The 26,322-nt window shown below is 38.2% G+C and overlaps 1 protein-coding gene across 1 annotated transcript in view; it reads right to left on the reverse strand.

Annotated features, from left to right (window-relative positions):
- Positions 1-15,466: 15,466 nt before the first annotated feature.
- Positions 15,467-26,322, reverse strand: part of OTOG (otogelin) — a 105,575-nt gene continuing 94,719 nt past the window's right edge. Inside the window, exons 51-56 of the mRNA XM_042785098.1 lie at positions 25,764-25,942; positions 24,992-25,096; positions 24,441-24,560; positions 23,097-23,142; positions 18,280-18,359; positions 15,467-16,999 (exon numbers count right to left, since the gene is read on the reverse strand). Coding sequence (XP_042641032.1) covers positions 16,799-16,999; positions 18,280-18,359; positions 23,097-23,142; positions 24,441-24,560; positions 24,992-25,096; positions 25,764-25,942 — 731 coding nt within the window. The 3' untranslated portion in view covers positions 15,467-16,798. The remainder of the gene's footprint in view (positions 17,000-18,279; positions 18,360-23,096; positions 23,143-24,440; positions 24,561-24,991; positions 25,097-25,763; positions 25,943-26,322) is intronic.

Consider the following 26,322-nt stretch of genomic DNA (forward strand, 5'->3'; position numbering starts at 1 on the left):
AGTAATGGAGACAGTTTTGATATCAATAGTCACTTCTTTCTGGTAATTTTTTTGGATGGTCCATCAGTCCACACTAGCAGGCTGGTTTCCTTGACTACTACTTTTATAGTTTTCCCCTCATGAATTACGCCCTGCTACCAGCTACATATACTTCGGCAACAACATACAACTTCTGGGACTGGGATTACACCAGCCCCTGGACTCTAGCCCCTCTTTGCCACATTCCCCTTTTTGGATCCTGCTACAGTAACTTCTCAGAGGTCTTCCACCACCCTGATTGAGCAATCTCCATAGTAATTGTGCCAAGCATCCCTCCTGGCTCTCAGCATACTTAATCTTGGCATTTACAAGAGGAACTATAGGAGCAGAAGGAACATCATTAAAGCCAAAAACAATCCAAAGAAGCATTTCCAACTCTAAATTTGTAAGCATCACTTCATCAACACAGCTACAGAAATAAATCTAAATGTAGGCAGTGAGGCTGTCATCAGCTGACTACTGTTCAGCATCAGGTGAGGGACAGGCAAAGACAAAGCTGCTGACACAGGTCCAGTGAGACTACTAACTTTTCACAAGACTAAGTAGTAATGAAGACATAACTATATGGACCTTCAAGACATAACATCATTTGGGCTACTTAAAATTCATTCTTTTAGTCTCCTATTTTTCTCCTTTTAAGTTTTCCTTTAATGCAAACATTTTCATTATAAACAGTCTTTTTACATGTGCTTCACAAAAATGTTTAGCCTCCCACTGGCTGAAATCAGTGTACTACCTCAACTCCTGCTCTAAAGCCATTACCTGCACTTTAACACTACAGCAAATTCTCTGCTACTGCAAATAGCCTCAGAGCAGCCCTACACATTTCCAGCAGGGGTCTTGGCTCACTCCCCTCAGCATTCTTCTCCTCTCTATTTAAAGCATCACAATAGATGAGAGGTTGACATATTTAACACACACAAGCACACTTGGTTTATGAAACATCTATCTGCAAGTAATGAAGCTAAAACAAGAATGAAAAAAATAGAAAGTGAGCTTAATGGGACCCCTCAGAGTTATCTCTTAATATCACCGATGCAAACATTTGTGCAACTAAAAATGTGTCTTCAGTCTAACTTCAAATAGGACTCAAGTGGAAATTTCATGCATTCTCGAACTCTTCATTTGTAACTGGATGCCAATTAAGAAGTTTGGAAACACATGTCAATCAAAAACCTGGACCATAAGAGATAGCATGCAAATAGAAAACTACTAAAAAACACTGTGACCAATAACTGTTTCCTGAAAATCATTTTTAAGAGTTACTGCTTTGTTAAGAACAGCTGTCCAGCTGCCACCGTGCTCCAGCAGACATGCCATCCAGCATGTTTCACAGGCCTGACGGCAGTACGTGCTCGTCACAAGCAGTTAGCCAGCTACCTCGTGGCCCCAGCACACGGCTTCAGACTAGACAGCGTTACCTTTCACTGCGGTTCCCAGGTACAAAACCAACCTGCATCAAGCAGAGGACCTGCCAAATGGCAGAGGGCACCATGAACCCAGAGGCCCTGGCCCCACGTGGCAGTGCTGGATTGATGGCTAGTCTCAAATTTTTTTACAGTTTTTGTCCAAGTTGAGACAAAATTAAGTCTCAAAATTTCTATAAGCTGTAATATTGAACATAAGCTCATATGAGGCATCCCCTCTTACTGCGCATATTAGTAAGTCAGATTTTTAAAGACTTCTAGGATCTCACATTTAGATCCAGTGGAGTCCAAATACACAATATATTTAAGGAGACGTTTTTACATGCAGAAAAAAACTACCTCAGCAAATTTAGAAATTAGATTTCAGCTATCAAGGCAAAAATTAATAACAGCTTTTTTTTTTTTTTTTTTTAAAGGTACTCTGCTTCTTACTAATGTAAAAAGCTCACTAAAGTGGTATTCAACATTCTTAATCATAAGCTGCCCTGATAAGAGTACTATGATACCCTGTGTTCAATGGCTTGATGTGATTTGGCAATACGTTGGCTGTTACATCTAGAGCCAAACACTTCCTAGATCCAGATTATCCTGTATCTAATTTTTAGGCCGCCCTTCTGTTAACAGTACTCAGTACCAACAACTTTGAGCTATTTACATTTATCTCACAGTTTCAACATCTTATCTAATAGAAGTGAGGATATCACTACATATTAATTCATCAAAGCTTTTGCAAGTACAAGCTTAGCATCTTTCTAAGAAGTGTTTCCATTTGTTCCAGAACTTTCACTCTGATTTCAAGTAGCATTATCACTGTGATGCTTTTATCTAGGATGTATATTGTATTACACTTCTAGAAGTCAAGGGTTAGATATTGCTGGGAAAACTATGCAACACAAATTCCTGAAGTGTACTGGCAGCCCACAGTCACATCAAGACCAGTCTAAAAATAAGTCAATTAGCTCTGGTCCAGAAAGCAAAGTACCAAAACCAATGCCTTGAAACCATCTCCCTTCCACTGTTACCAGACAAGCCAGAATCACTATCTAGCAAAGGAATCCTGGAAGGAAGCACAAACCACTGGTCATTGTTATAGTAGTAAGTTATGAGCTTCAAGGCATATTTGAAAATAAAATGTCAATAGTGCCTCTGAAATTAGGTTCTCAGCTTGTTTTCATTTCATCAAAGAGTCCTCCCTCTCAGCGTCTGGGGCTGTCTGCAGGCTACATATAAATCTGTCTTAGAGATCACAAAAAACAATCTGGCAACCAAAGAGAAAATAGACCAGACTTTTTTTTTTTTAAAAAAAAAAAAAAAAAAAAAAGACCAAGAAATGAACACGCTTGTCCTAGTGTTCTTCACTTACAAATACAAGCTAGAGTAGAGAAAATCTCCAGCTTCTCTCATCACTGCTTTCCACTGCAGCATTTAGAGAAGAAGTCCAAGACACTTGGAGCTGCCAGCCCTGCTAGCATTTCTTCATAACAGTTTCCTTTTTACTGCAAAGTATGGAATACCGTTATCTTCTGAGCTAGTGCACACATACCCACCACCCTTACCCAAACTGCCAACTCTTTTCTTCTACCATCATCCACAAGGAGATCAAGCTGTATCCTATCCTAGCTTTTATCTCTAAGCCTTTTTCTTCTCAGTGAAGTTTCATTGGCCTAATATGGATCAGCCATTATTTGCTCATCAAAAAAGTTTATTCTTCACTGATTTAGTACAAACCAGCATCTAGGGATAGGGAAGAAAGTATCTGCAACCTGACAATCTTTTCCTGGTGAGTCAGATGATTCGGAAAAAAGAAAAGTAGTATCTTCTACTATAGTGGACACCTTTGAACTGGAATCAATAGGGACACCCAAACAAAGTGTACTTTGTACCATAGGTTTTCAGACTAAGTTTTTATGAATACTACACTTATAAAAAGACATGGTTCCACTAGTGCTAGAAATATTAATTGATCAGAGCAGTTTTCCACAAGTCTGTGTGCTAGAAAACACAGGCATTTCAGGAAACAAGAGCATGCCATTCTGTCAGCTGGAACATGTAAAAGCATACTCTCAGTTTTTCCTGTCTTTCTGCACAAGAACAAACTCCCCAAACAGAAATCACAGGCTCACCTTTCTGGAAATCTGTGTTTCCTTATGGGTTCCTGAAAACAGGGAGGCCAAATTGCCCTCCTGCAAGATGGGAAAAGGCTGTGTTTTGGCAGGGAATACAAGATTTCTTCCACCCGAGCCAGAAAGGGAGACAAGTGGTCAGCGGCTGTGAGGAAATCACCCTGCCTGAATGAGACTAGAAACCTAATGGGAAGGGTTTGGCTTTCTTGGAAAGTCCTACGGGGTGAAGAGGAGGAAGGAGATGGAGATTTATTTATTTTATTTCCTAGAGACTTTGGGAGGTTGTTCAACTGAGCTAACAGAGAGCCTGAAGTTAATATTTCAGGTGTATTTATTTCGTCAATAGGCAGTTTCATATTTAGGGAGCAGAAGCTATAGGATACATACCGAGTTTTATTCCCAGGAAGGAACCGCACAGCATCAGGATGTTTATGACTGGCACAGACAGCTCTGGTGAGAGCAGTGTTAGAGGCTCTTCACACGTGCGCTCACAGGCACCAGAGCCCCTGCTGTGTTCCTCACGTTCCCAGTGGGGTGGCCAAGGGCAGAATTCACCCTTCTGATTCCCCCGTGCCTGTAGCATCCACATGATGCAGCAAAGCAAAAAAGGTGGCACTTAACACTTACAGAAGAACCATCTGAAGACAGCCTGAAGCATATCCTAAAGCCCACTGTGAAACATTCCCCTTCAAGATCCAGTCACACCACTGTGAGCATCAGTCAGGACCCTCTTAACTATGAGACCTTTGCGCAGAGCACACGAGATGCTGCCAGGCTGTTCAATGACAATGGGGCATCCCAAACTTTCACAGAACATCCACTTCAAGAACACAGATCAACTGGGGCTTCTTTTCCACAGCTCTCAGAGTTCAACAAATCAAAGCCCACACTTCCACAATGTTAATTATATTGTTTTACATTAAAACAATAAAATATGCCCCACTTGCTTATTATGTCCTTTCAGTCCTACTTAATAGGCATTCATTAAGGAAATAAAACAGTATTACTGAACTGAGCATCTGCAGTTTTTACATAAATAAGGAATAAAACCATCCCAACTTGGATGCCTTTTCACCTACAGATATCAAATAAAGCATTTGGGTTTTGTGAAGCATCCTTATTTTTTGTGTGGCAAATATAAAATGACAGTCGGGCATCAGGGAAGTTGCACAGAGTAGACTCTGGCTTTCCTGGCATCTCATGTCAAGCCCCACATTGTCCAGTGACTGACCCATTACAAAGCATCTGAAACCACAGAAGATATTCCTATCTAAATATCATCCCCCAGCTTATACCTCCTTCCTTTCATTGGGTCTAAAACAGACTCATTTTCTAATGTTTAGACTCTCTGAAGAGGAAAAAAAAGAATAGGGCTGAAAGAGTTAAAGACTTTATTGTGCTTTTACACATTTTAAGAGATCATCTTTCAACAATGGCAGTAAAATCAGCATGTAGCCTTAATTTTCTATGGTTGAACCTTGAACGTGAATCATTATATTACAATGTACTTATTGATTTCAACAGGAAGAGGATTAAGCCCAGAAAATCAGGTTAGGAACCTGAAACTGGACTGAGGAAAATGGAATTTTTCTGGTACTAAAACCCTCTTATGTTATGTAAAATACATTAGAATTTTAAATATGAGATTTGGCCATTTGGAAAATATTCTTAACATCTCAAAACTGAGCAGAGCTGTGACAAAGTCAGCGAAATGAAAATCTCACTAGTAACCAGTGCTTTGAATAAAGAAACTATTACTACACATATTATACAGCAATATCTGATTTTACCTACTTGCACAAACAGATATAAAATGAAACTTGTTTCAGTGGAATATTCAACAGGTATAAAGAAAACACATCAGTGACCACAGAGCTGTTTGTTGGCTACCAGTACCACATTACCACTGTGTGCATACATGTAATATACACACACAGAGTACACACAGTGTACACACACTTCAAGTACAACCACAACATCAAATAAGTTAAACCATTTTCATTTGCCTGTTTATTGGAAGTACCAGGCTAACAGCCACAGGCACTTGCTCCTGCTCTTCCCTCCCTCCCTCCCTCCCACCACCACTTAACTTGCTGGAGAGCAACTAACATATTTCACCTGCCCATCCATTAGCCCTCCATGCATTATTATTATTTGCTAGAGCCAGTGGCAGCACCCCCCCACCCCCCCGATGATTTACCCAGAACTTTCCCTTGAAAAAAATAATAATTTTGGAAGTTTACAGTTTTGACAAGCAAATAATTTGGACAGCAATTTTCTGTAATGGGCATACTCCTCTCTAAGTTTGCTATGTGTGCTATTGAAGATCTCAGCAGAAACAGTTATTTGCTACAATTAAAAGATCTGTATGTCTGTGGAATCATTTGCCTGGCAGTTTCTAGTACTTACAGACTTTGGAACAGAAATATGGCAAGGACCAGCCTAAGCACAAAGACGGTCCCTTTAGCCTGTAAAAGTTCACCTAGTTTGCCCAGAGAGTTGTTTCCCCACACCCCAGTTCAGGCAATCTAAGTTCAGCCACACTCCACCATCCCATACTTCATACACACCAGCTGGGCCGTGAAGAAAACAAACCACCTAAGAGGAAGAAGAGGGAGAGGCACGCTTGGGACGGGGAAGAGTAGAGAAAGCTGGCAGCAACAAGGCAGGCTGCTTTGGTGATTAGGGGCTTTTTCATTACCATCTCTATTGCCACAGCTTTCAGACAACCCACAAAGGAGGAGAAATAAAAAAAGAAAAATATACCCTTTTTTTGTATATGTATGTGATGTCCCAACATGCCATGCTGCCTTGTCTGTGCTCTTCTAACCCCTGCTGACAATGGCAGCCCAGCCACCTGGGGGATACAGCACATGGTTTAAGCAGACCCACTGCTTGCAGCAGCAGAACTGGGAAGCAGCTTGCACACTGGCACAGGCACCCTGGCAGTCCCCAGGTACCTTTTATTCAAACAGTTTGGAAGAAATTTTGCCCAAATTCCACATCCATCAAACATTTCTTAAAACACTCTGGATAAGGATTTTCTTACACAAAGAAGAGCAATATTTTATTTTAAAGAGTGTGCTGCAAGCATCTTCAACTACTTCGAACTTCAAATGACCTGGTAACGAAAACAGACTCTGTAAGCAATGTGCAAGTCACATACTTCAGTGAGTAAGCACACAAGTCATGGAAATTTTCAACTTATTACAGATACTTAGATCAGAATTAGCTGCGTCGGAAAAGAGGGAAATTAATTCATTAAACTTTAGCAGGAGGCCAGGGATACTGGTAACGCTTGTGTGCAAATCACTCCTGTGGTACTATCTTATTTTTATTTGAAGCAGTTTTGGGCAAGCATAAAAGGATGATAAAAGTATTTTGGTCTGTGCAAGGTGGCTTTACCTAGAGTATGGAGGTACCGGAAGTGACAAACCTTTCATCAGGCAAAAGAAGAAATGCAGCAAGGGTGGGAAATTAATCCAAATTCACAATCTCAAGGAGCCTGTCTCTCCATCCCCCCGCCAGCCCAACAGCCCCCAGCTACCTGCACGCCTGTGCTGTTTGCTACCACAGCACTTCCATCAGTCCTCAGTGGGTCACTTCTTTGTCACCACCATGACTGGTGTCCAGCCAACTAGCCCTCTACCAGCCTTCAAACAGGGGTACAAACAACTCTATGCAATTCCACTCCAGTAGCGTTTCACTGAAGCTACAGATCAGGAGAAACAGATCTATGGGATACATACTGCCTTAAAAAAAACACGCAGTGGGGGATGGTGCAAACCCAGCAAAAGTGATACTACTGGAACACTCGAGTCACAAGACAAAAGGAAGATTTCTTGGTAAGCTGCAAATCTTATGTCAGAAGAGACCAGATGGCACTAAGTTGGCACAGATGGCATGAGTTGTTTAGGGTAAATTGCAGTCTAAGGTAAATCTGGACAAATACTTTAATTCCATTTTAATCATTCCATTGTTAAAGGCATGAATTGCATGATCTCTTGAGAATAAGCTCTTTGCACTGAATTCAAAGGTAAAAAATTGCCTTATGGAAATAAGAAGTCACTTCCACTAGCCACTTCCACCAAATAACTTCCCAAATCTTTCACAAGTTGTATTAACAACATAACCAACAAAAATGCAATTTTCTTTGTATTTCGGCTGTCCAACGGTTCCACAAAGGTGTGAACAGGTTACACTTAGGGCATGGCATCTCATCTTTGAGCACAACTAGCATACACTACCTACCGGCACCCTGGCTTCCACTCAAGGTAAAAGGTGGCAATAACGGAGTTTGTCATCAATTATTCAGTCATGCATGAAGTGGAGCATCTGAAAAATGTTGCTGGGTTCTAGAAACATACTGCTCTTATTTGATATTGCTGTATAAGCATCAAACTATTTTGCTTTAAAAGCCATGGTAAATTTATGAATGAAACTGTGCAGGAGGGATTTAATAAGAGATCCATAGCAACTGTTCAGTGGTCTGGATGTTGCCTGCCACCAGGGTAGCATGAAATCATTTGATAATTAGACCATGGCCATGCAGGATTAGCATACCATAAAAATATAGGGCTGCATTATTTTTATTTATATAACAGATGGATGTTTAAAAAGGTCGTGCATTTTTAATGAATGCAACGTCACGCCAGTGTTGACAGAAGATTTAGAAGTGCTGCAATATGGCCAAGTCTAAAGCCTAAAAATGCTACCTTCCCTTCCCCCCTTTCCTCTGGTCATGGAGCCAACAAACAAATGTGCAATAGTGCTGTGAATTTCATTCCAGAGATCAGTTTAAGTACAGTATTTATGGGGCACTAGGTTCTATTTTCTTTCATTTCATGTTCATTGTAGGTAATTACAAGACTTCCATTCCTAGAGCTACCTGAAGGTCCCATACTCCTTCTTTAGCCCCACAACATATGGTAAAGATAGAACAGCTGCTGCTAAAGAATATGGTTAAGTGCTAAAACTATATTTAAGCAGAGCAATATTTTCAAAATTTTCCATTAAATACGGGTCTGCAGAATATTTCTTCTTGTTAAAACAAACAAACCCCCACAAAACAGGAGACCTGGTAAGGAAGTACCAGTTTCTGATATTGTAACATCACAGAAATTACATCCTTGCATTACCCGTGATCTACAACTCTATTCTGGTAGGCAGCCCAAAGCTGCACAGCCAAGCTATAATAGAGAATGAACTTTGTGGCCCTGTGCCACCGCTATGTCTCCATCACTGCCTACAAACAAGTCCCAGACCACATCCCCAAGAAAGCATGGACATATCCAGATGTGAAATAATTTTGAGAGCCAGAACCCTTCATCAAAAATCCCACAGGCGTTTTCTGGGGAAGACAGAATTCTTGTGAAGCAGCAGTCTTCAGCCCTTGCCTTTCCGGCTTGCTCTGACCCTGTTGTGGCATCACACGGGCAAAACACATGGGCAGTGGGAACTGGATACACATGACAAACCTATTTAATGCTACACCCACCAAGGGCTGCACTCAAGTCCACTGCTATCAGCATACCCACAGAATACATCAGTTTTCCTCCCTTATCAATGGCAGGGGTTTTCTTCCCTGCCCTCTCTAATGCCAAAACTCACAATAATCCCCTTAAGTACCAATTCCCACTTTCCCCTGTATAACAACTTCATGAAAATTGGGCTTGTCCAGTCCAATTTGAAGAGATACACTTCTAAATGTTGTCCTCAAAAATCTCATCCCTCACCTCCTTTCTCTCACTCTTCCAGAGGGGAAGAGAAAAGCATGAGTGACCAGATCTAAAATACTGATATTCCAACAAAATATTTGAAAATAAGGAGGTTGCCAGAAAACCATTTTTAACATTTCAGGAATCTTAACCAAAAGTGTGTGTGTGTGGGGGGGGGGGTTTCCACTTAAAGTTAACCCAAGCAGATACAATAGGCATTTATTCATTTTTTAAGCCAGCCCTTTTGTTAGGCTCCAGAGTTCTTCTAAAAAGTTTTCATATGGAAAAAAAATTCCTCACAGCTTCCAACTGGCCTGTAAAATTAAGTGAGAGCAATTAATTTAAAAGTTTATTTATGCTTCACAAGAGATGAGAGACTTTTGATGTTGGACAGTCTGTCGGTGTATTTTTCTAAAAATAAAAGTTTTGCATGCAAAATTCCAAATCACCTTTCTTATTCCCAAACCAGTAATCTGAAGCTTCCCCCCTTCTTGCAGTTTCCTCAGAAGAGGCTGGAAAGAGAATGCTGGGCTATAGAAGCTACCATTCCAACAGAAAATGATCTTCATGTGCTACTGACTGGGTTATCTGGTAACCTCTAATCACTCAAGCAATCTTTAACAAGAACACTTTTGCATTAGTGATTAATTGCCATACAGCTAACTTTTACTACTCACCAAAATAGCTTTTCTTGGGCAGGGTGGGGTTCTTTGAGGAAAAATAAAAAAGGAAATATAACACTTATCTCCTGATACAAAATAGAGGAGCATATTATTAGTGATGCTCCTGTTTCACAATCAAGGGACACCACTCTGCATAAAGACAGATTAAAGATCAGGCCTAACTGACACCTTGATGTCCTTGTCTCAGAAGGTCCTTCTCTTTCTCTCCCCCCTCCATTTAGTAAAATAAAACATCAATGTGCAGCTCAATAGGGAATACGGTCCAAAAAAGACAGTTGGGGGATAAAGAACAGAGATCAAGAACAGGCATGCTCACAACATTAGGCATTACTCCAGCTATTCTGCTTTTTATACTTCATGCTTAAGATCAGACCCTGCATTATTTATCAAAAAGAAATTTTATTAAAGGGCTCTGCTATCATATTTTTTCTTTCCAATCTTCTAATAGACAAATCACATATCAGAGAAATCTCATGTATTCAATTCATGAGCTAACGTCAGTCTGGATAAAAACCAAACACTACATCTGATGTTCAAGTACATTAACTGAGGTCAGAATCTGATCCTGGGCAATCGTACCCCCCTAAAAAAAAAAAAAAAAAAAAAAAAAAAAAAAAATCAAACAGTTGGGAAAGGGCCATGTATTGAAAAGCCTCTCTACTGCCTCAAACTCAATTCCAGACACTCTAAAATACTAAAGAACAACAATATTTCATAAGCGGGTTTTATTACCTTAAAGATCTTGAAAGCCAAAAAGCTTAGAAAGCAAGATCACGAATCATTTGCAAGACTCAAGCCAGCACCTTTGCAATAAACAGTGTAAAACAGAAGTACTTTAAAATTGACTCACCTTATAGATCTTTCCCAGCTAATATAACACCTTGTCACGGCAATAAACACGCATCATCTTCCCAAATTCAGTTGCGCTTTTCCATCTTGAAGATTCAGCTGATGATGGCATCTTTCTTCAGCTCTAGAGATAGAGGGTTAGTTTAGGCATAGCTGTCATATGTAGAAATAAGCACAGTTTAAGACATACAGAGAAATATGTACAAGACAAATTACGTTCAGCTTTGTGCAAATCAAATATTACCATTAATTACCTCATATGAGGAGCTCAGATAAAATATGCCATATACACTGTCAGAGTAGCTTTCTTTTGAGTTGTCTTGAACCATTAAGGGAGAATTTAATTTCAACTAATTTTAACAACCTTAAAATGAGGTTCCTAACCACATCTTGCCATCCAGGTTCTCTCTACAGTGAGAAGGAAAGATGATACATCTGGAAGATGATTCATCACATCAATCTTAGACACTTATTTCAGGATGGGATGAGTCACCCTCTGGTTGCACGTCTTTCTTTGGTGATGGATGGAGCCTAGACACCCGAGTTAATTCAGATATCTATGTTTTAAACAGTTAAAGTGAGCTGACATGATCAAAGCCTTTGTTAAAACTCTATACAGAAAGCAGACCTGAGGGGATAGCAGTCTGTCAGGTACTCTTTCTAAAGAGGTTGGATGTCCTCATCACATTGAGAGGGGATTTTTCCAAAAAATCACCATCTGCATAGCAGCTGTTACCTCATTTTAATTATTCATGGCTAACCACTTGCACTGGGGAGAAAGATGACGGTGTGGGCAGAGATACGAGTGAAGATTAAGTTTTTAGAATTATTTTGGTCTGACTTCATTGATAGCATACTTGAGAGGCTCTCTGAGTAGATGTAAGTTATTTAATTTATGACTAATAGTTCACATTAAACTGCAGACCAACAGATGCCAATACTTCAGATTAATTTACCAAACCACCAGGCAGCACTATCGCTAATTGGAGGAAACATTACTCAAGAGGCTGTTATCCTTAGACCAGATCATGTACTAATAACCCAGGCAGCGAGAGTTTAGGTAACACAATTGATATCATTGTATTTCTTTTTAAAGGCCTTTCTTAATGGCCAATATCCATCATACTCAAGTCTCCAGCTGCCAAATCATTTATATTTTTCCTGTGAATCATGGGTGAGTAAGCTTGATCGAGGTACTACAAGTAATGTTTTTTAGAGGAGATAACAACGAGCAATCAGCATCATAACGAACAAGCAATGTTACCATACCCAAATCACTAAATATTTTATTCAAAGATGGAAAACAATCCAGCACTGGAAAGATTTTAAATCCTAGCTTTAACAAGAAATAAGTCTGTGAGGTTTCTGTACCTACATAAGGAATCACTTTTGTGGAGAAACTACACATATGCAAATATATGTGAGGAGAACATGGCCCTCAGGGGTAAAGTTTTGAGACTTATAAAGAAATGTAACAAGCCTCAGTTTCAAGAAAGTCAGGGTTTCACTCCCACAGCCTTTTCATTTATAGTAAACAAAAAAAAAGGTTATTTTCTATAATGTTAGAGATTAAGAACAATTCCTGCCTTTTACCATATACCTATTTTCTCCTGCCTTCTCCCCCCTTCCATCAAGTTACTCAGTCTCTCACCTATATTCTGAAGAAGCTTTTTCAAATTTGGTTTATTTTATTCAGTTTACACAACTTTACCACACACTCAGGCCTGCAGAGCAGCAGTCACAAGATCTCTGCCAGAAGAGCATCAACAGCATTAATTTGTCTGGAGCGATCACCTGAGCACCACCTTTGAGTTTGCTCTAAGTTAATCAGCCTCTAGAAAACCATTTCTACAGACAACCTCTAAGTCAACAAAAGACAAGAAAACTAGATTACCTTAATAGCTACACTTTCTGCTAGCAATCGCCAGTTTCAGATTTACAGCAGTGAAGCAGGCCTGCTCTACAGCAGTGCCACCTCTCCCAGCAGAGCCTGAAGAGCTAATTCAAATAGGGTTGTACAAGCACAAAGTTTCCAACACCACTAACATTTTCCGTTATTTCTTTGCTGCTTTCACCACTTAGAAGTCAGTTTTTACAGAATAAAATACTACTTTTTCAAATCTTTCTCACAGCTACACTGAGATAAGCACAAAAGAAAGACTGAAAACTTCTGCCAGGGCACATAAGGCCATACACCTCCTACCATTCATTTTACAGCCCACAGAACCCCTATCAACTGACCATTCACATCTTATAACATAAAAGACTGGTTCAGAAAAAAAACACTCACCAGACACTTGTACTACCCCCTCCACGTTGGTTTTATCCACGAGGCAAAGAAACCAGCACCATCACCACCTCCACCTTTTTTTGCCCCACAGAAACAAGCTTCAGCTGGTGCAAATTGGCTTTTTAGCTGGAGGGAGGGGAGAAGGCCTTTCCTTAACCCCTTCTGGCCTCTGTGCTGAGAGGCAGTGGGTACATGGCAGCAGCACAGGGGTGGGGCTGTTGGTGTCTCACCCCCTCCCTGTGTTTGTAAGCAAAGTCTGCTGCGGCCTTCACGCCTGTTGCTGCCCCAGCAGCCACGGAGCTGAGGTGGCTCACCAAAAGGCTGCCCAGTATCTGCTAAACAGGTAGATTTTTTGGTTCTCCTGGGCTTCTAAAATCAGGTTTTGGTGGTTTTTTTCTTCTTGTAGGTCCTTAGGAAACACTGTTCTTCTACTGTAAGAAGTCTTGGTTGAACTCAGTGAAGGGTCCAGTCATGATTTTGTCTCTGAACTGTGTGCAGTGCACTGCTCCAACAGGAACAATTATAACAGAGGATATCATGGCAGAAATGCTTTTAGAAAGCAAGTTTCCCTCCAATAACTTTTTTTTATATTCTGAATGCAGAATTTAACTTTTGCCACTATGAGAATTTACATAAAGGCTCTGGTATTTTGTTAGCTCCAAGTGCACATATGTCTCTAAGGGTAATAAAGACACAAACAAGGTTGTGATGGTAAAATGCATGTGTTCTAAAAAGAATAGCTTCAGTACTGTATGCACTTCATATTACACCTACAAAATCAAGCAAAAGACAACTTCTTACTAAAAAGGAGTTAAAGTTATTTTAGGACTTCGGAGTCCAAGCAGTTCCTGCACGGGTGAGTCAGATGAAACCCACAGCTGGTTGAGGTCCCTTTGGTTTCCAAAGATGTGGAATGAAAAATATGGCAAAATCTTCTTCCAGCTGAGTTGCTTTGTGCAAACACAGGGTAAGGTAAATAGAGGGTAATGGCCTGCGTTGCTTTGAACTAACCACAGACAGGCTAAGTGTCTGTGAAGTAATTTAACATGGAGGCAGGGAAATAAGTAGCTTCCCCCATCAAGCTAGAGGCAGTTTGGATCTTTTCCCTTGTTTCTCTTAGCATAAGCCTAAAGTTTACAAAACCAGAAGTAGAGACTTAACACAATGTTTATTATTTTACTTCCGAAGTAGAAGCAGTAGCAGTGTTTGATTACAGTTATTGGATATACTGCAGTCTGCATTCTACTCTCACTGCCAGTATTAACTTTGCTTTTCAACCAAGAGTTGAAAGTTTGGATCTCAAATGGTTTTCAGAGTAATTGCCTTGTGCTGCAGGAAACAATGAGTGCTTTGCCATTAGATCAAGTGGCAATGCCACAGCTGAGGGAAGCATGGCAGCTGGCCTAATTCCTGCTCTGACTCTGTCCCTCATGTTGGTGGTTGGCACTTCACAGCAAATACCATCTTGCTTGAAAACAAAAAAAGCAGGCCTTTTTATTAATTCTTACCCTCTAGGATGGCATCTGCCAGCTGGTACTAAGGGAGGCTGAACTTCACCTTTGCAAATGCCAAAGCCTGAATTTTAGGCACTTGGGTTCAAGGACATTGCTCAATGTCTTGTCAACAGCACTTTTTTTTTCTGCTCCTCAATCCATGGTTTTCCAAAGGATGCGCTCCTCCTAAACTCTGTCCTTTCTCACTATTTAGAAGCTGTCTTTGAACCAGGAACGTGTCTTAATAAATGGGTATGGACTGCACATATTACAGTTAGATCTTGATTTATTCAGCCCTAACTACTGAAGGGTAATCACTACATAACAACTGTACTATAACAAAATGCCTACACGTACTCAAAACACAGTCTATTCATTGCAGTCAATCCTGAGGAACAGTTTAGGAAAAAGCTGTGGAAAGGAAATGCGCAGAAATTTACCCTTGTTATTTCCCCTGGTTTTCCAGAACAAACAGCCTATCTGACACTTAGTGTCTGAAATGTGTTGTCATATTTTGATGAGCAATAGTTTTCCAATTTTTGTTTTGAATAAAATTACATAGTTGAATTTTGCATTTCTGAAGAGGAAAGTGAACTGTGGTGGAATCAGAAAAAGATGCAGATTTTCAAAAACCCATATGCAGGTCTTCCCTGATGTAGTATTAGATCATTAGTACCAGTGATAGCAGCAAACCTTAAAATTAACTGTGCACTGCTGAAAAATAAATTAGTAAACACTGTGTGTTGAATCACATGATAGTAAGCTTTAACAATGATAGCAAAATTAATTGTAACAAAATAAGACTTCCTGTTGTTTATTAGATATTATAAGAACGACATGTACAGTATACAAAATTAATATAAAAAATGCTCACAATTGATTTTAACATTTCTCTTTGGATTAACTGCAGACAAGCAGCTTTTTAAGAAGTTATGCTGAGATCTATTTTCTATTAAAGGATCTCAAGCGTACCACTATGCGCGATCTACAAAATGAAAGCTATTTAATTTTTGCTGGATCTTGGAGGCATTTGTTGGAAAAGAATAGAACAGCAACATCAGCTTAGCGGAGAAAAAAATTAGTTCAACAACTGTTGATTGTTCAAGTTCATAAGCAAAAGTGCTTTTGAAATTTCAAACCTTACAATTGTACATTTTCAGTATTGAACACTTGACATAAGAAGTTGCATTCTACTATACATGTGACAAAGATTTTCAACTTTGTTTTTCTTTTAGACAGATACATAATCCTCGCTTTCTTTTTTTCCTAATTAATTTTCACATCTTTAAAATTAGTGTTAAACGAAGTTCATTCTCCTAAAGAAACAGTTTAAGTATGGTGCATTTCATATGCTGAATGTTTTCATTTAAGTTATATCTATATAAAGGAATGTAAAACGGTTTTCATTGGTTAAATCTGTGTATTTTCAGTTTATGTCATATTGTTTAGCAGAAAGATAAAGTAACTACTAATGACTAATCTCAATAGCCTAAAAACAGTCTGTCTGTTCCATACAGTACATATTTGTCATAATGTTTTTCACTACAATATAAAATACACTAGAAAAACTGAAATTATTACTGGGGAATATTACATACAGTCATCAGTATTGACAATGTTTCCCCGATTCAAAAAAAAAAAATTCTTTACTTGAATTTCTTATACATGCTCTACTTTGCAACAGGAATATGATTTAAACTGAAAATTCTTCTCATGTTGTCCAAACAATTTTTCTTAATAAACACTGAATGTATTTGCACAATTGCAATGCATTCAAAGCAGTGAACTGCTGCCAGGTAAGCCGGTCAATGATTAAAAGCAGGAATGGGTGCCTGACAAAGAGCGGGCCAGCCTTCCAGAACAAAATAGATGATGTTCTTTTTCTGGAGGTGTTCTTAATGTAGATCACTTCACCTCTCAAGTTGGCACATATCACAAGAACTCTTAAAATAATCCCTGCGAATGAACATGAAGACAAATCACAATACAAATGATGTAAAGCCATTCTTCAGAAATTTAGAAGAGTCCAAAAATACTTTTACTCTTTTGTTTCTTAGCATTAAACTGGTAAAATTCAGTGGATTTACTATTGTATTTTTAAGAGACAAACTATCCAAATTGTCATATGCTGGGAACAGCCGGGCTTGCTGTTTTCTTTCCTTTTATGTTTTTTTTCTTTAAGACCATTGGCAAGAACAATCTGTAGGCTCTTGGATTGAATAGCTGACCCAGGTTGAATTACTGGTGCAGTACAATTGCACAGTTCGTTTCTGTAGTCCGAGCTCCCTGCAGCATTTGCAGAATCTTGCGTATGTGTTGATGTTGTAGTTGTAAATGCTTGCAGATGGGCACTTTCCATCACATGAAACAATGTTCACCTGGTAACAAACATGAAGAATAATCAGCAAATTGAAGCAGCTAGGAAATAAAGCTAGGAGTTCTCAAGAATGTCTGAAGACATTAGGCACTCAAATCCAGTGGCAAAGCAAAGAAAAATGCGGAGGTGTCTCCTTTAGCCCCTTATGAAATCCCACTATGTCTTAAAACTCAGAATTACACTGCCCAGACAGGTCTCCATTATTATATTAATGATTAATGGTGACTTTCCCGACAATTTCAGTACGCAGTAACAGTGGATTTTGGCTACTAACAGACACAAAGGAACAATTTCAGTTTTGAATTTTAAAGTATTCATAACAACCTTGGCTTTAACATAACACCAAATGTTCTGTCCACAACTCCCTACAGTATTAATTTCAGTGATACACTGATGCAGTGTTGCTACACTGTAAGGAGGAATATAAATAATCAATCCTTTGGAAAGCCAAAGGGAATTATTAGTAGTGATACCAAAACTGTAATACAGACTTTAACAGAAACAGTCATATAAACTGATAATTTTTTCACGTTTAATAGTCAGGATTTGTGTTTCTGTTCAACGAGACACTGAGACTAAATTTCCTAGCTGTTCAACAGTTTACAAAACATACTCAGAGTCATTTTAGAGGTTACAGCTGTTTCCCTATACTCTTTTATTACAGCTTTTCCAGGCGCTCTTACACATCTCACATGAGACGTCTGTCTGCACCCTTGCTGCTGCTCACACTGCCTTCGTGTCCAGCAGGACACTGTTGGTGTCCTCCTACAGTAAATCCTTCAGCAGTCACACCGATAGCGCTTCATTCTTCCCAAACATTTCACAGTGCACTCATGCTGCTGTCTCAAAAAACCTTCAGGACCCAAGATTCCTTTCCTCATGAAATTGGCATTTAAATACTTTCACTAGACAGATGGAAAATTAAACACATCTGCAGCCATTTTACTGTAGTATATCACTGGCAACATTCAGTTATATCAACGTTAATTTGCATGTAATAATTGCATTATAGGGTGAACTGAGAACTTGGATTTACACTAAATCAACATGCGCCTAAATGCATACAAAAGCAGAAGTCACATCCCTCTTTTTCTTATTATTTGAGAAAATGATTGTTGAGAATATAGGGAAACATTAAAACAGCTCTGTGAAACACAGAAGCTTCTGTCTCTGTGAGAGAGAGATGCAGACAACAGCCTTGTGGAACTTGTGTTCCTTTTCTTCTTTTTACTTGTATTTTTTCCCTTCTGTTAAAAGAAATTGTGATAATTATTTACTTACTGGTGTGTTACTCCTGCAGTCATTCTTGCGGATAGTCATCCTAACAGTCACCTTTTTACAGAATTTTCCATCATCCTTACCTGCAAAATGGGCATTGATTGAAAAATATCAGCTCAAAATTCTAAACATTGCAAAGACAGTCCCAAATGTCAAGGAATGTTCAAATCTAAGCATTCAAACTTGAACATTCCTGGGGTCAAGAGACACAAAGAAGGAAACACCCAATACATCACCGCACATACAAAACTTTGTCAAAGTGGCATTAGCTATACACTGTGTCACTTTTAAAGCTATTCTATTTCATGCATTAAAGTGTCTGTCTCCTATCTTCAGTAACAATTTTGAAAAGGTTCATTCTTCACTCAGAAACCTCTTAAGGGTAAGTCCCCTGGCTTTCAAAAAATTTTGTAAAATTGATCAACCGCTCCTGTGAGAAGGCTTAATAATGCATAACAAGCATTTTCTATTAAATAACAGTAACAAATTTTAATAGTAGAAATTGCATTCCAGTGGTATAAATGAAGTTTAACACTTAACAGCAGAATGTGATGAAGAATAGGGCTTCAGGGGGCTTTACATTTCTGTATGCTTTTATTAAATAAGGAAAAGAACACCAATGAAGAAACTAAACTTTATTTACATTTTCATTAGCATTATTTCCACATTTTTCCTCACAGAAGTATCTACAAAGTATATGGATGAAATGAACAAGAAAAAAGAAATCATGACATGAAATGAGGAGTTAAACTTAATTTAAGAAGGGAATCCTGAACATTTGAAGAAAATAAAAGAAGTTTAAAGTTCAGTTATTAGAGATCAGAAAGCACAGTATCTTCTTATGATGATCCTCTCTGGGCTGAAGAAACTACTTCACATTGCAGATCTGTAAGAGAAATTAATAGTCCGTTCCATTATAACAGCTTCCACAGTTTCACAGCAGATTTTACACACCATGATGTAATCCCACATGATTCTCCACTTACAGAGCTGCATTTTCTTTCAGCCAAGAAATCCAAAGATGTTGACCAAAGTGAATACAGTAAGCTCCAGAAAAGCAAGGGTAATAAAAAACTCATTGGTTTGACCAATAACCAATACTGAACTGTGACATAGGTTTATTACATCTTGACGTGCCATGTCTGATTCCCTGCTGTAATCACTGTCAAACCAGGTAGTACTGCTTAGAGAGAAATGGTTTTTGTGTTGATTTGTTTGGTTTTTTGTTTTTTGTTTTTTTTTTTTTTTTTTTTGTTTTGTTTTTTTTTGTTTTGTTTTGTTTTGTTTTTTTTTTTTTTTTTTTTTTTTTTTTATAAATATATATGCCTGCTACTGTTTAGACATAGCAGAGGTTTCTAGAATATGAAAGAAAGAACAGCAATCAATCTTCCTGGAAGCAAATAAAAACTTACAACCAGAAATGGCTGGCTACTGCTCCACTATCACTGAATTACAGTTCCTTAGGGAAAAAGTATATTGAGAAAGGAAGAAAAAAAAAATATTTTTGAAAATAAAAAACTCACCATTATTTCATGTTTTTCATAGTCATATTCATGTCCTTTCTTCTTTTACATTATACATGGTGGGTAGGATGGAAAATTCAGTGCACCTATGGCCATGACTTCATCCAGGCTATAGTGAAAGTACATCAGATCTCATAAAGAAATGAATATATAATGTATTTCCATGTATGTCTTTTAATGTCCAGTGGCTTTTAATGAGCTCTGCAACACAATATACTTTTCCATGAACAACCTCACAAACACATGTGAGCATCTTATACATGTCATATTATAAGGAGATTGTTTTTCACAGTCTGTATGGTCGAAAATCCTTGCTTGTTTTTTTGGGTTGACTCATAACACCATTGTCATTTGAAGTGATGTCAATACGAAAGAGTAATACAGATTTCAGTGTAGTAGTACTACAGTCATAAGTGTAATTTAATGAAGGATGTATCACTCAGTGATGTACAAAGTTACAGTCAACATAATCGCTCCTACAGAAATAGATGTTTTCACAAAATAAATGCCGAAACAATTGCATTCATACGATGTTACAATTCAAAAAATTACCTTGCTCTATTAAAAAGAACAAAGGTAATCTCCAATTTTCACGGAGTAGACAGAGGCTTCCTATTTTCAGTATACTGTCCTAAATACAGATGAGAAAGAAATGATCTGCTTTTACTGTATATGCCACTGGAAGCAAATCTGTATGATACATCATCTTCAAAAATGTTGCTTACATAGTAAGTTTTAACAAGCAAAGCCATTAGTCTCTATGCTCTACAGCACTGTAAACATAATGGAGTTAGCTTACATTTTTAAACACAGCAATTTTACACGTGCAGCAAGCTAAAGACCATGCAAGTGCTTACTACCAACAGTACATTGTTGGCAAACAACAATGGACTGCCCACACAGTGCAAAATGAGAAACAAAACAAAACCAAAATGTGAGCCACTCTGAACCATGAGCAGTTATACTACACTGCAGCTTTTGGCATAATTGGGTAACGTGTAGCCTGATGCTCCTATCAGGGAGTACATTGTTGGAAATCAACAATGATGCTGTTTGGGTTGGTCCTACTTATTTCCAGGAAAATGTACCTGTGTAACAGCTAGCATGGGCTGTAGCAGTGACTGGGCTAACAGGGAATGGGACGAGCATTGACACTGAAGAACCTGGTAAGAATATTACATATTGAGTACATGTTACAGAGGATTCCCTGTCAGCATGAAACATTTTTGAGTTACTAGATTTCAGCGTATTTGAGAAAAGAATTCAACCTTAAAATGTCCGTGTATTACAGGATCACAGGCTGATGTTGGAAGGGATCTCTGGAGGTCACCGGGTCCTACCTCCCTGCTCACGCAGGGATCACTGTGCCGGCCGCGCAGGACCATGTCCAGGTATTACTTGCATTGCTAAACCTTTGTCAAAACCAGGAAGAATCTGATCTACACTGGTATAACTGACATTCTGGTGCCCTAAATTTAAGTTGCCCTTTGGAGCTACAGGAAAGAAATAGTATAATTTACTCTGAGCAGTGTTTGTAAAAACTCTCTAGGTTTTGATGGAACTTCTGGGACTTAATTTTCAAATACCACTTAAACTGAAAGCAAAAATCCCTACAGTTTCTCATGGTAAAGTACTTCAGAAGAAAACAAAAACCTTATAACCTTCCCATAAATGTCTCACACAATTACAGTTGACTAACAGCTGTCATGTCAGATTTGTTCAGAGTCAGAATGAACTACATGATTCACAGAGGTACTATGTTGTCTATAAACAGGTGTGAAATCAAAACAGTATCAATCTACTTGTAAATGCATCTCAGAAGTCACTGCATTTTTCAAAGGTTTAATTTTACTTTGTGATGCATGCCCCAGATTAATAACTTACTTTTCTCTTCATTATTTAAGAGTGTGGTTATGATCTTTCTCTAAGCATAGTAGCAAGATCTTCAGCCCTGCTGAAAAGTAGCTTAGTGGATTTTTAACAGTCTTAATGAATTGTTCGTTCAGAAGCTGGCTTATATGGCTGCTAAGGCACTGAAGGGTAACATCAGATAACCAGAAACTAATCTCAAAGACCCTATAGTGAATTGGCTACAGAATTAGGACTAGTGCTTGAAACACAGGTCTATCAGAGTAAGAAAACATGAGGAGATATTGCCATTCCCTTACAGTGATCAGGAGCAGGAATAAAGCAGGTAACTCTTCCACAGTTTCAATACAGTTTGTACTACAAAATGTAATACATAATGAGTAACACCAAAAGGTACCTTCCAGTTGGCAACATACTACTGCAGTAACTGTGCACATGGTGCCATACTTGGTGGTCATGATTGTTCAGGTCCCATCCCACCCCACAGGAAATACCTGCACTTTTCTCCAGCTCTCCCCTACACTTTACCTCCTTCTAGCTTTAGCTTTTAGGTCACTATTCCACTCACTTATGCAAATGAAGTGAGATTTTTGCACCTTTTAAAAGATAATATGATACTGCCGATTATAAAATCTCGTTTTCAATTGCTTATAACATTGTCTACTTAAAGTATTTGAGCTTAAATTCTTCAGGTTAGGTGTCTGCCTCAGGCTAAGTTCTTCATTAAATTAGCCAAAATGTTTCAGCTATGCACCACTGTGTTAAGAAAAAATGTACTTAGCTCTTGATTTATATTAAGAACTAGCATAAGAATAACGGAACCTGTTCTAGAGAGAATTTTTTATTTTTTTTTTCCAGAGAACATTTATTAACTCTCATAGATGTCAAAACATATCTTTGTAATCAAGTAAGGGGAGATTTTTTTAATTTTAAGTTCTTTTAAAAGATACTGCCTGAAAGCTCCTGAACTATGCTTATTAATGGAACCTAGGACGACATAACAATCAGTTAATAATTTACAGCCTTAACTTACAAACTGTATAGATCAACTTCATTTTTACCAAATATGAAGATACGAATGTAGATGAAGTGTGCTTTAGGGTGCCTTCCAAAACACAGTGCCTTTTATTATACTAAATGCAGTAACTAGTATTTTGAGGAGTTTTAACAACAAAATACTCAAGGTAGCAATTTTAGCGACTTGGCCAGCCACAGTCACTATCAGGAGAATAAACCCTTCAATGTTAAACTACTTTCTTCTGATTTAACTCCACCAGTTTCACTGGTATTCACATGACTAAAATTGGGAAAAGCACAGCCTTTGAAATCTGTGAATCAAGCTTTCATGCAGGAAAGAATCAACTTTATTTCTAAGGTAAGAGCAAGTCAGACAGACTTGTGAGGCAGGAAGTGTCATTAATCACTTACATGTTTTGCAGCATCCTTCTAAGAATGGCACAACATAGCCTCCAACCTGACCAAGAGAGAAATAAAGAGGAAAAAAAAAAGTTATTTTTTTAAACATTCATTCCCATATATCTGCAGTATTAGAAATATCTTCCAGATAAAGATCTGCAACGTTATTCAGGCAAATGCAGCATTCTGGTGAATGGATAAAGGTTTGGCTGTAAATGATCTAACTTGACTGTTTTAGCACAAGTGAGTATTAAGTGGTTACTGCTGAATGCCACTATACATCACCAGCTATCAAAATGCCACATTTGGAGGGGGAATGACTGTGTTAAGTCTGACTCCATCATATGCTAGAGTAAACCTCTGAATTCTTGTAGAGGCTGTATTGACAGTCACAAAAAAACTGATTCTGAATTCAAAGCAGCAAGAAATCTCATCTAAATGAGAAACCACCCACTTCCCATAGTGGAGATTCATGGCTGTCTTCAGTGCTGTAGCATGAAACACTCCCCAGAGTACTGTGGGAGGAATAGCTGCAGCTTTTTAAAAAGCTCTCTCAGGATTACATCGAAGGAGAGTTCAATTTTTGATGTCCATCTCAAGCCATGATTGTCTGTCTCTCTGCCTTAGCGTTTTTAGTTTGCCTAGAACAGGAAAAAGCCTTTCACCAGCTACGTACCTGAGACTCTCTCTGAAGAACCAATCCATTGTTATCGGTGAGAAAACTACAGCCAACTAGTTCCATTAGAACTGTACTCTGCTTGTGTACCATTCATTAAGGGAAGTATCCTCCCACCCACATGTAAATGTAGAATTAGAGAGCAATACAAGACTGCTCCCTGCATACATTTCCTGGCACCTAGTCTAATCTCAGTTTGCAAATTCAAATAGAGATTTTGCTTCTGCTGCAAAAATAGTCCACAAAACCTTATGTCTCACTGTAGAAAAGATTTTCCTGATATTCAGAAAATCTTTCCTTTTCTTCATTGTTTTTTAACCACTGATGAATCAAATTGCTATGCACAGAAAATCAGTCAGAAAGGAGAGGTCCAACCCAGAAAAGCATCCAAGTTCAGACAGGTGTATGAGGACTAGTTTGATATTACAAGCCTCTATGAAAAGAAAAAAAAGCTTGCTGAGAATAAGAAGAGGTCTGTCCAGCTGTGCAACTGGGCAGTCTGGTGGCACATTGTATGTGCAGTTAGAGCTTTTCACCTTCAAACATCTGGGCAAAACTGCAGGCATTGCAAGAATTCGTAATTCCTCCCTTGTTGAGACAAAAAAGTCTTTTGTCAGTGTTAATCTTTTAATGCAAACATCAATCATAGCAGGAATGCAAACAATATATTGAATACTGACCTTCACACATTCAGTTTCATTAAAGGGTGGGCAGCCAACTGAAGAGGAAACCAGGACTGGTCCTGTTGCTGTGTTGGTGCATTCGTATCTGATGCAGTTTGAAATCCAAACAGTACCAGGCTGTTAAAAATTGTAAACCAGAAACTTTACTCAGCAAAATCAGTAATGTAAGTATTTATAATACAATTCAATTGAATGTGATCTTGTCTGAACCAAAACTAATACTTGCAACCAAATATAATTTAGATGCATGTTAAAGTTCTGTTTAAGTACAGAACTTAAAAGTTCACTAAATAGAAAATGTTAAGCAGGTTCTGAAATAGTCAAGTTGATAATAATTCTCTGATATATCAATATCCCTTGATCTTTGTAGACAGATATACAATTGACTTTCCAATAAATCAATGTTTTTTACATACAGAACTATTCCTAGTATTTGACCAAATAAAGCTCTTCTTGGAACATTTTATATGGTAATGGTTGTACCCTATCTCATAATTTTTTTGTCTACTTCTAAATATTTTGAGGGAATAAGACATGTATAAACTTACCTTAAAATTGGAAACTGTGCCATTGCTGAAAGTGTGGAGACATGACAAATTCTTACAGCTACCACAGCAAGTGGTTAAATCTTTTGGAGGCTGATAGACTTGGTTCTGCCAAAATCAAATAGATTACTCCTTGTATAAGACCATCTTGCAGCTTGACATGACGCTTTTATAAAATACCTTTGATCTTAATTGAAGAAAATGGGTAGAAGTTCCAACTCTGAGAGATCGAACTGGTCTTTCTACCATTTTCAAATGGAATTCTCACAACTTACCTCAAGAATCACTGAAATTTTGACTTTTTAGAAATTAGACATCAAGTACATAATTAGAAAAAGTAACCTATATAATATTCCCATGGTAATGTATCATATTTTGTAAAAAGACAAGGTATAATTTGTTTATTTTATAAAGCTGTTTTCACCAAATTTAGAATTCTTTTTCTATTTAGAATTATTCTCTTCCCAATTCTTATTGAGCTACTGTCTCCAAGGAATTTGTACCAGTTTGCACATAATGCAGCTAAAGTTATACAGGGATGCAAGGTGGCAGTATGCTATATACATTAGTTTGTATAAGATTTACATGGGTGGGGATGAAACTGTGATGGGAGTGAAACTTTTTTAAACTTCTATCAGAAGTGCAGTAGCACATCCTTGGAGGGAGATCTCTTTCCATCTTCTTCCTATGACTGTAATCTACTCAACAAAACCCAATGAAATGTAATTAAGAGCACCAGTCACAATACAGATGTCTAAAATTCTGAAATTCTTACAGCTTTGCACTTGACAGCACAGTCAATTGAAGATGTGTTTATTCGGTAGTATTTAGTGGAGGGATCAATCACATTTGTACAAGAAGAAATATGGCAAATGCCATCTGCACTGTGTTCCACAATTGTTTGTCCAGGAAGCAGCACACCTCTCTCATTACTCAGGCAAACTTTGTCTCTCACTACAAGAAAACACGAAAATAAACAGCATGCTCAGGACAATCAGCTTGGCATCAAAACTGTGTTAAAAAATGTTTCCAACAGTAAAACAGGAATGGAAAAAGCTATTCTACCTCTTTTAAGAATTATGGGTCCTATTTTCAGATATATACTGTTAATGCTTCACTACAATCGCCAAATTATTTCAAATATAACCATGCATGAAAACTAAACAAATATATAATATTCTAATAGCTGCACCACCACGCCTCTTCAGCTGATTTGTTATATAAGTCTACTTCAGGATAAGAAGTGTACTTGAGAAATGTCTGTGTCTCCCCACTGATTACTGAGGGCACAGAGGGTAATTAGCTCAGAACTATACAACTTTGTTGTAGAAATC

Source organism: Tyto alba, unplaced genomic scaffold (assembly GCF_018691265.1).
Source record: "Tyto alba isolate M040663 unplaced genomic scaffold, T.alba_DEE_v4.0 Super-Scaffold_8, whole genome shotgun sequence".
NCBI lineage: Eukaryota > Metazoa > Chordata > Aves > Strigiformes > Tytonidae > Tyto > Tyto alba.